Below are 11510 nucleotides of genomic sequence, written 5' to 3' on the forward strand. Positions count from 1 at the left end.
GGTATAGTAGTATTTTTTTCGAATTGATTGAAAAAACCGAACAAACTGAACCAAACCAAATCAATTTTAATTTGTTTGGTTTGATTCGGATGATTTTGATAAAAAATCGAACCAAACCGAACCGTAGTTCAATTAAACTATTGGATCGAATGACTTTTCTCTCAAAAACCGAACCAAACCGCATCGCGAACACCTCTACTACGAGGGCACCTCCACACACTAAACCATCTGCCTTTTTTGATTAATGGGACAACAGGTGAACCCCTCACCATACTCTCTTCTTTCAAAAAATCATTTTAGAATTAATAAGTGAAATTTGAGCTCTCCAAATATCTACTTAATATATTAAAATTGGGTTTTTCCCCAACTAATGAAAGTGAGGTGTCGATCTTTCGTGACTCTATTTTCCCTTCAAAATGAACTTTTCTATTTTCTATTCTAAATTATTTTATAAAAAATATCTTTATTATAATTAATATTTATTGAATAATACATAATTATACTAATTTAGGAACATATCTTTGTTATAATTATATCAAATCAATATTTAATGCATTATTAAACTACTCTTTTAATCATTTTAATAATAATAATAATAATAATAATAATAATAATAATATGATAATGATATGATAATTACACCGGTCGTGGTAATTATGATAAGAATATTTGAATCTAATCATAAAATGATTAAATTTGATGATATTAATAACACATATTAGTTTTAAATATTTTTAGTCATTTTAATTATATTAATTTTATAAATATTGATATAATTCTAATTCTTATTCATTATCCAATAATAATAATAATAATAATAATAATAATAATAATAATAATAATAACTTGAAAAATTCGTATATAAACTATTTCAATTACCCGTGTATTATTATTAAAATTTTATCTACTTAATATATTAAAACTGGGTTTTCTCCCGAGTAATGGAAGTGAGGTGTCGATTTCTCATAAATCTATTTTTTCGCCAAAATGAATGCACTATTTTCGCTTCTAAGTTTATTTTATAAAAATATCTTTATTATAATTATACTATAATTAGCATTTAAGTAATAATACATAATATAACTATAATAAAGATATTTTTCTAAATTAATATAATTATGTATTATTAAATTACTTATCAATTATCAATCGAAAATATTAAAATTATAAAATTATCCTGCACGAGATAATATATAAAATATAATTATATAAAAATATTCTATTAAAAAATTTCATACAATATTTCGATAATATTTTTGAAATATTTTTTTAAAATAAATTTATTTAGAGAAATATAAATTGGTTATTAATAACCGGTGCCATTATCATATAATTCTCATATTATTATTATTATTATTATTATTATTATTATTATTATTATTATTATTATTATTATTATTATTATCGAAAAAATTTATCCTGCACGGGTTGATATTATTATTATTATTATGTCACAGGATAATATTTTTGAAAAATATAATTTTATATAAAATATTAAAATTAATATTTAATGTATTAATAAACTACGTATCAATTATCAATCGAAAATATTTTTAATCATTTTAATTATATTGATAATAATAATAATAATAATAATAATAATAATAATAATAATATGATAATTATATGATAATGGTACCGGTTATTAATAACCAATTTATATTTCTCTAAATAAATTTATTTTAGAAAAATATATTTATTATAATTATATTACAATATTATAATTAATATTTAATGAATAATGCACAATTATACTAATTTTAAAAATATCTTTATTACCTATCTATTCTATCTATTTTATTATATAAAAATCAGATTTTTGCACTTAATAATAAAACTGATACGGCATACTCTTAAGGTGTTTTCTGATTTATTTCATTTAATTCGTTAAAGTAAATCAATTATAATTAATTAATTATATCAATTAATTAATTTGATTAGACATTCAAATCTCACCATTTATTATAATTTATATGAATTTATTAATTATAATTAATTATATCAATTAATTAATTTAGTTAATTATATTAATTATTTGATTTGATTAGAGTAAATATCAAATTATTTAATAAATAATAAATATGATAACGAAATATATGAATTAATTTAAGAGAAAATTCTAAAATAGCCCCTGACAATTATCTCAAAAGACAACGAGGCCCTTGAAAAAAAATACCAACCCGGCCCCTGAGATTTACTTTTATGGGATTGATTAACCCCTGTGCCAAAAAAAATCAATGTTGTTTTTTTTTTACACAAGGGCTAATCAGTCCCAAAAAAAAATATCAGGGGCCGGATTGAGTGTTTTTTTTCTTGGGGTCTCATTGTCCTTTCGAGATAATTGTCAGGGGCCGGGTGGAGTATTCACACTTAATTTAATTAGTTTATTTTTTTCAATACCATCTATTTATACCAGATCAAATATTTTTTTATTCATTCGCTTTCTTTTATCTCTCTTTCCCTCGCTCTCTCTTCCCCCTCTCTCTCTCGTGTTTAGGTACACTTTTTGTAATTTATTGAATTTTTGTTTCTTTTATCTTTATTTAAACATTTCATTTTTTTATGTTTTTAGAATTTTTATTTATTTTAATTGCTTATTATTAGACGCACAATTTTTTTTCTTTTAACTTCTGATTAACAAAAAATGTGTCATTTTTATGTTGTTTTTAAATAATTTTACTATAATTTTGTTTTGTAATATTCTATTTTGTCGTGTACTTCAATATATATATATATATATATATATATGGAGAGAGAGAAAGAGAGAGAGAATTATTTAACAGAATTAATATATAAGGTTATGGAAAGTCTCATTTAAATTTGACAAGAACAAGACGACTTACATAGAAATGGTTCTCATGGATGATAAAATAAGTTAATTATTTTTCATTATTCTTTCAAGTGATGCTAGGTCAATCTTAAATATTTTTTATTCATATTTTAAGTTTATTTGATAAGTAAACCCTTGCATGTGAATCAAAGACAATGCGATTTTATAAATTTATAACTGCTAATAGCCTTTATATTTAATTTGTTTATAGTGTGATAATAACCAATATATTTATCGGTGGATTTAACTATTACTATATTATTTATGATTATATTCAGTATATATGTCTAAATTATAGAAGAAAGTAGATTATTAAAACCGATTAATAACTATTTTCGAGTTAATCTAATTAACACTAAATTAAAAAAAATACATAACATGTTATTTTTTATTAGTCAAATTATTATAATTCAAATTAATTTTAAAAAAATAATTTAAAATTATAATTTCAATCTTATCATGTGCATGGTACAGATAATTATATTTGTTTAAAAAATATTATCTGAACGCTCCTTATTAAAGGCATACCAGTATATCAGTAAAGTACACCGATATACTTAAAAATCTTTCTACAAGCTTAATCAATTTTTTTTAATTTTTATTATTTTATTTATTTAATATTTTTTCAGAAAAAGGTGAAATTAATATCTCTATCGTCATTTTACCAACAATTAACTTGAAAATATACTTATATTTTGAATTATAAATGTAAAATTAATTTATATGTTAAAAAAGGAAAATAATATCTAAATTAATATTACTAATACTTAATTCGTGTATAATTGATGAAAAATAAATGGAAAACAATATTGTTAAATCATTAACTATAATATTATAAATGTTGGATTAACCATGTATTATTTTTAAACTCTTAAAAGTACAAAAAATTATTAATTACATGATAATTTATTTTTATAATATGGTCGACATATAACGATTCAAAAACGGAATACAAATATATTTCAAGTAGTTATTTTTTCGTCTGTTTAAGTAAGTATTAGTGGTTCTAATAATTCTACTTTATTTATGCAATAATTTATTAATAATAATAAAGTTAGGTGTTCAAAATTTTTTTAACCAAGTATTTAATCAAGTCACAGCATGCTTCTTCTTCGAATGTATATATATATATATATATATATATATATATATATATGCACGGTTGCCGCTGTTTCTTTTTTTTCTTTTTCCTCTTTATCCTCTTTCATTATCGTTCGTCGACGTTCTCATCGTCATTTTCTTCTTCTTCAACAACATCGCCGTCATCATCGTCGTCTTTTTCTTCTTTAACGCCTTCTTCTTTTATTTGATTTCTCTTTCTCTTTTTTTTTTCCTTCTCATCTTCTATCATTATCATAACCATCATTATTGTCCTCGTCTCCTTCCTCTATATATATTCAAAAAACTATAGTACAACAATTTTGATTCACAACACAGAAATTTTGAAGCACATCACAACAAATTTTGATACATAATACATAAATTTTTAAAGAACTATATGTCTATATGCATTGAAACATTGGCACCCAACTAACACAGAAATTTTAGTACACAATATAGAAATTTTTTTGCACAATACAAAAATTTTGATACCAACATAAAATTTTTAAAGGACTACATGTCTAAAACATCAACATCCAACTAACAAAATACATACAACACAGAAATTCTGGTGCACAGTATGCATAACATAGAAAAATTTTGATACACAATATAAAAATTTTTAAAAGATCACATGTTCAGAATATTGACTCATCCAACCAACAAATTACAGTCGTAGAAAAATTTACATGCTATGTGCAAAAATTTCTATGCTATGGTAAAAATTTATGTGCTTGTGCAAAATTTATATGTTATGTCAATAAATTTTTGTGCTTTTCAATAAAAATATTTGTGCTGAAAAAGAGCAAAAAAAGAGAAGCAGTGACGCATGTGCGCGTTTTTTTTGTTGGATTTGTGCCAATTTATTTAGATTTTATTACAAAAAGACTTGTATGTGTAGCATCATCAATAATTTATTGGCCAATAATAAATTCTTAAATGGAATTGAGATTTGTGACAAATTAATCTTTGACTTATCAGCTCAAGAGATACCGTAAAAAATAAAAAAATAAAAAATATAAGTATTTAATTAGATAATATCATATATTTATTAAAATTAATTTTTATTGTCATCCTAGTAACAAGATCAATCCAATTCTTATATTTTATAAAATACAATATTGACATATACTAGATACTATATAAATATGATGCTGAAGTAAGAAAATATTTTTTTCAAGCATTTAAGTGATAATTTAAGTTCACTTAGTTGATATATTTTTTCTCTCTCAAGATTCCGGATTTTTTTAAATAAATAATTTGTAGCGTATTTATTAATTTACATCACATTTATTTATCTCGTTTATACTATAAACGAGATATATGTATTTATAAATAATTAAATATAACTTTTGAAAATAAAAAATATTAATAATTTAAATTGAATCAAACTCTTAAAAATGGAACATTTTAATTAGGGAAGATAGACGATTTTTTTTTTCGGTGAAAATAAGGGGCCAAGGCCCAAAAGAACCAACACTAACTGCTCTCTAAAGGATAGGAAACTAATTCCCTTTTTTTCTCACTATCTATGACCCTGACGAGATCACTTGGTGGAAAATCTAAAAAGATAAAAGCAGATTGCTTCCCTAGACTCCTTTTGGCAAGCCAATCAGCGCATTCGTTGCCTTCAGGGAGGGTGTGATTGAAAGCAAGCTCCCATGGTCTATTTATCAAGTCATGTATATTTCTTAAAAGGGCACTGGTCTTCTGCGAATGAAACTTCCAATTCAAAATGTCATAGGCCTCTGTTGAATCCACTTCCACGATAAGCCTTCTCATGCCTAATTCCCACGCCATTCTCATGGGAAGCTCCCCACAATTCTGCTTCCAAAATCGAACAACATCCTAGGTTAGATTGAAATCCCACTAACCACTCTCCCTCATGAGTTATGAGGAGACCTCCACAACCTGCTTTTGTCCCGTTGTCTCCTACAGCTCCATCAGTATTCACCTTTATCCATCCCTTGGGAGGTATACTCCAATGAATATACTGTTGAGACTGTGATCTTCTCCCTTTCATCCCTTGCTGTTTTCTTTGATAAGCTTCCTTGAAATTTTGGGCTATGTTCCTTATCACTGCATTGGTGTTCTTGGGTCTTATGAACGGTGGTGAGAATATCTCTTGATTTCTCCACTTTCAAATCAACCAGTTAGCTACAAAAAACTCATCCTTCCAATCCAGCAGGGAGTGCTTCCCAAGATCATTTTTAAGATTGAAATTGATCCACCCTTCTAAGTCTAAACCAAAGAAGACCGCAACCGCAGCTGGGTTTAAGAGTTGAGTCCAGATTCTTGAGGCTCTCGGACAATCTCTCAAAACATGGAGTGCTGTTTCAGGGTGTCCAGTACAGCAATGGCAATTTGGATTTGTCCTTAGCATTCTGGCTCTTCTACTTGCTGTCAAAATTCTTCCATGAGAAACCTGCCACATGAAAAATTTTATTCTTTCTAGCCCCTTCCACTTCCAAATTGACATCCATTTGGACGTGCATTCAATATTTGTTGTCTTGGTAAGTTCTTTATAAGTAGATGCAACAGTGTAACATCCATCAGTAGTTAATCCCTAAAAAATTGAATCTTGCAAATCTTTCTTTGGGGGAGGGATGGATTTAATGATGTTTATGATGTGCTCAGGCAGAAACTTCTGAATATCCACGATATTCCATTCACCCTTGTCATTCACATAGTCCACAACCAAATCATCTTTTCTAGAATTGGGAATTGGATTGATGGCAACTCTATCAAGTCTATCATAATTCGGCACCCATTTATCCTTTCAAAAAAGTGCATTTCTTCCGTCTCCAATCACATATCTACAATACTTTTTCACCTGTGGCCATAATCTCACTAATTCTTTCCAGAGAGTGGAATCATTTGCCCTTCTACTCAGCCCATCTGTTCCTTCCCTTCCTGCTATATACTAGCTAATAAAAACTCTCGCCCATAGTGAGTCTAATTCTGTGATAAGCCTCCAAATGATCTTCATAAGGAACGATTCATTAACAGCCTGAATGTTCCTCATTCCTATTCCACCCTGGATCTTCGGCTTGCAAAGTGTACTCTAGCCAATGTGATGGATTCTCTTCTGTCCTTCAGAATCACCCCAGATGAATTTTCTTTGGGATTTTTCTAGTTGGTTGCATATCCCCTTTGGTAGTTTCGAGTGTTGCATATCAAAATTTGCAAGCGGACTCAAGACTGTCTTGGCTAAAGTGATTCTTCCTGCAAGAGACAAGCACTGGGTCTTCCACCCCTTTAATTTGCTCTCTATTCTGTCGAGGACATTTTTAAATTTTTCTTTGCCTCTTCTATGGTTAGTAATGAGGGCTCCTAAGTATCTCTCCAAGACCGGTTTCTCTTGAAAATGACAAACATTTAAGATGGCTTCTTTGTCTTTCCTTCTCGTATTGTTAGAAAAGGTAATAGTGGTTTTGATGATACTTATTTTTAAGCCAGAGACAGAGCAAAATCGATCCATACATATCTTGATTTCCTCCATTTGGCCTGTACAAGCTTCTCCAAAGACAAGCAAGTCGTCGGCAAATAAAAGGTGAGAGATTGATGGTCCCGTGCGCCCAACTTTCATCGGGGTCCATCTTCCTGCCTCCACACTATCCTCTATAATATGTGACAGTCTATCCATCGCTATGACGAAGAGGTATGGTGAGATGGAATCCCCTTGTCTTAGCCCTCTGGTTGGATGGAAGTCCTCAGTTTTCCCCCATTCCATAGAACATTATATTGTACAAAGGCGACACATGCCATGACAAGGTGAACAAATTGCTCTCCCAGGTTGAAATCTAGAAGACATTTTTTGAGGAAGTCCCATCTGAGGCGATCGTATGCCTTTTCCAAATCAAACTTTATGGCCATTACTCCCTTTCTTCCTTTTATTTTCTTCATCGAATGAGCTAACTCTTTAGCTATAAGAATGTTATCATGTATTTTCCTGCCCGGAACAAAACTGGATTGAAAAGGAGCAATTCTATTCAACATAGCAGGCTTGAGTCTTTCCACAATGATCTTCGCTATGCACTTATAACTAACATTGCATAAGGAGATAGGTCTAAACTGAGTAATAAAATCTGAAAATTTCACCTTGGGAATGAGCGTGATAAAGGTGAAATTGATATCGCTCATCAAGCTTGGATCCGCCCACTTTTGTCTCACTATACTGATTAAGCTCTCTTCCACCATCTCCCAATGTTGTTTGAAAAATCTAGCAGGAAAACCGTCTGGGCTTGGAGCTTTCATAGACCCAATATTGAAAAGTACTTTTTTGATCTCTCTTTCTGTAGGCATGTTTCTCAGATTCTTCTTGATGTTCTCGTCTAAAGAGGGATAAGGCCTTACATCATATAAGAAGGGTGGCCCTTCGTTATCATCTGTATACAAGGTTTTAAAGAAGGATATAACATAGCTTGCCAATTCCTCTTGGTCTTCAATCTACCTCCCTTCAGAGCTCTTCAATTTTAAGATTTTATTCCTCCTTTTACGAATGATGGTTCGAGCGTGATAATACTTAGTATTCCGGTCACCCTCAATCACCCACTGGTCCCTAGCCTTTTGCATCCACATTATCTCCTCTTTATCAAGGATATCCTCCAGCTCATTTCTCAAATTGATCTCAAGCTCCTCCAGAAAAGGATTGTTGCCATAGTTACTCGCTCTTTGTATTCCTTCTATCCTTCTCATCATAATTCTCTTCTTTTTTCCAATATGGCCAAAGGTTTCTCTATTCCACTTGATAATCTCCTTCGTAAATTGGTTCAGAGATTGATTCAGGTTGATGCTATTTTTCCAGTGTCCTCTAACAAAGTCATTGAATTCAGGATGTAATTCCCACATTGCTTCATATCTGAAGGGTTTGTTTTGAATTTTCTGAATACATGGTAGCATAGTCACATATAAGGGATGATTATCAGAATTAATCCTTGCCAAGACTTCCACCCGTGCCTCTGGGAACCTGGTCCTCCAGGTTACATTCGACATTGCTCTATCCAAACGCTTGAAAACTCTATCTAAATTCTCCCACTTTGGGCCTCTCCACGTGAAACGGTTTCCAACCGCTCCAAGGTCAAGAAGCGAGCAATCATCAATCCAATTTCTAAATCTTCGGCAAGCTCCTATATCCACTCTTCCTCCACCTTTCTTTTCGGAAGGGTCAGCAATTTCGTTGAAGTCTCCGATTACCAACCAACCTTGCCTTATATTCCGTTGAAGATTCCTTAGATCATGCCATAACTCTCTTCGTCTACCTTCTTGTGGGCTTGCATACACTGCCGTAAGAAGCCACTCTTCCTGTATACCTCTTTTAATTCCCAAATGCACATGCTGAGCTTTAGACACTAACACAGAAATATTGATGTCCACATCATTCCACATAATCCATATCCCCCCACTGAAGCCGACAGCCTCCTTAATATGATAGTAATTAAAACCCTGATTTCTAATCACATTTCTGGCCTTAACACCACTGCATCTAGTCTCCAGCAGAATCACAATGTCCGTTCTATACACTTTCAAATAATCAGTTAGGGTACGGCCAAAAGGCTTCCCAGCCGCCCCTATACAATTCCAAGCCATAATATTCATAAAGACAAAGTAAAACAGGGGAAAACTATTCCGCCATATTCATGGCCTCCTCTTTGTCATAGACGACTGTATCTGATTCATTTCTTTGTGATATTCCATACCCTTCTCGCACTTGATTCTCCCCAGGTTGGTTTTGGTGATGTCTCTGTTCCTCATATAGTTCCATGACTTCAACCATTGTCGCTATGTTGATCGGATTCAAGTTCGGTGGCTTTGGTTCAGGCCCTTCAATGTCATCCATATGCTCATCTGACATTATAGTTTCTGGGAAAAATTCTTCTACCAATGACCCGTCTTGGCCTTCCTCTCCGATGGTAGTTGGGAATTTATAGCTCTGTTGGGTGATTCTGGGTTTGCTGCTATTATTCTTGTTTGTGGGGTTCATGTTTTGGTCACTGGGTGTTTCGTTGGATTTGGTCCATTGGGATTCATTTTGTGTTTTTCTAGCCCCAAGTTGGGTTTCAATCTTATTCAAATTTGGTATCTTAGGGATTTGACTTGGGTTGGGCTGTGGAATACTTGTCTCTGCCTATTTTGGCCGCGGGTTAGTGGGCTGGGTTTTATTGGGCCGGGGAGAACTGGTTTGGTTCTTTGGATTAACCACGTCAGTAGCATTTTTTCTTCTACTTTGTTTTTTATCAATTAATGTGTTGGGCTGTTTTCCTTTACTAAAGTTAGTGTCCTTCTCCACAGATTGCTGATGTGGTGTAGAACCTTCTTCAATGATATGATTCTCTTCTTCTGCAGCACTGAGAATAGCAAACCTAGTACCTTTTTCTTGATTCTGAATCTTCAAATTTGCATTTTGGGCACCTCTACTACCTTCTCCAGGCTAGACTTTTCCTGCTTTTTTGCCACGATTTGTCCTCTGCACCATCATCCATGGTCCGTACGCACCGTCTTCCTCTTTTATTACCTTTTTACCCTTGTTATTATTATTCTTTCCATTATTACCCTCTTTATTTTTGTCATTTTGTGGAACCTGCTTCTCTCCAACATCTGACTCCTTCTCTGCCATGGCTACTGCCCCTGAGGCTCCGTTCACAACAACTTTTCGGGGGCAGCAATTACTATCATGTCCTACTAATCCACATTGGAAACAGATGCTGTGGAGACCTTCATATTCAACCAAATATCTTATTCCATTAATAGAATATTGTGAAACAAGGGGTTCTGTCAGATCAAGTTCAACATAAAGTCTTGCAAATTTGCCTCTGCTCTTGTCTGCTGTATTTGTGTCCACTCTCATAGTTTTTCCCAGAATGCTGCCAATCCTTTTCAACATCTCCTCTTTATAATATTCAATAGCCAAACCCAGAAGCCTAACCCATGTAGCTATACTATTTATGGTTGCTTCTATTGGGTTAAAGTTTGGTTTCCAGAACCTAATGGCTAGATAATGATCAAAGATTTTCCATGGACCACCTGTCAGGGCAAAATCTAAATCCTCCTGCGAGAAGGATTTCACAATAAAAAATTTATTGCCAAGATCTATCACCTCAATAGAACCCTGTTTTCCCCACATAGCCTCTAATCGTTTGCTTAGTACTGGCAGTGAAATTTTTCTTCCCAGCAATTTGACAATCAATGAATCCCACCATTGATGTCTCAGTGATTTAAGTCCAGCATCATTAACAATAAAATTATAAATACCATTTACTTTTTCTACTCATATTTCAGGAGAGGGCTCATGGCTTTTCTTTCCATTGCTGTTATCGTTAGTTTGGTCTTTCTCAATCTCGTCTGTCTTCTCTCCAGGTTCTTCGTCTGAAGAGGAAAAGCTATCATCTTCCATCTCTCCCACTGGTCTTCTCCCCCCTTCACTGCATCTCTGAAGGATCTTGTTGTTGCTCGGCCTTCCACTCCACTCTCTAGCTCTCCAATCATCCAATCTTCCTCTCTCGGCGCTGAGGTTATCTCCCCTGAGAAAGCCTCACTTTCTCCAATCTTGCGGACCTTCTTTCCATATCTCTGAAGGAGC

The 11510-nt window shown here is 32.1% G+C and overlaps 2 protein-coding genes across 2 annotated transcripts; both read right to left on the reverse strand.

Annotated features, from left to right (window-relative positions):
* Nucleotides 1-7618: 7618 nt before the first annotated feature.
* On the reverse strand, nt 7619-9520 carry LOC140183924 (uncharacterized). Its single transcript, XM_072233760.1, has 2 exons — nt 8431-9520; nt 7619-8319 (listed from the first exon to the last, which is right to left on the reverse strand). Exons 1-2 carry the CDS (start codon nt 9518-9520, stop codon nt 7619-7621), a joined length of 1791 nt encoding a protein of 596 aa, XP_072089861.1.
* Nucleotides 9521-10361: 841 nt separating this feature from the next.
* On the reverse strand, nt 10362-11054 carry LOC112792804 (uncharacterized). Its single transcript, XM_025836177.1, has one exon. The coding sequence runs from the start codon at nt 11052-11054 to the stop codon at nt 10362-10364; it is 693 nt and encodes a 230-aa protein (XP_025691962.1).
* Nucleotides 11055-11510: the final 456 nt, after the last annotated feature.

Source organism: Arachis hypogaea, chromosome 3, assembly GCF_003086295.3.
Source record: "Arachis hypogaea cultivar Tifrunner chromosome 3, arahy.Tifrunner.gnm2.J5K5, whole genome shotgun sequence".
In the NCBI taxonomy this organism is placed as follows: domain Eukaryota; kingdom Viridiplantae; phylum Streptophyta; class Magnoliopsida; order Fabales; family Fabaceae; genus Arachis; species Arachis hypogaea.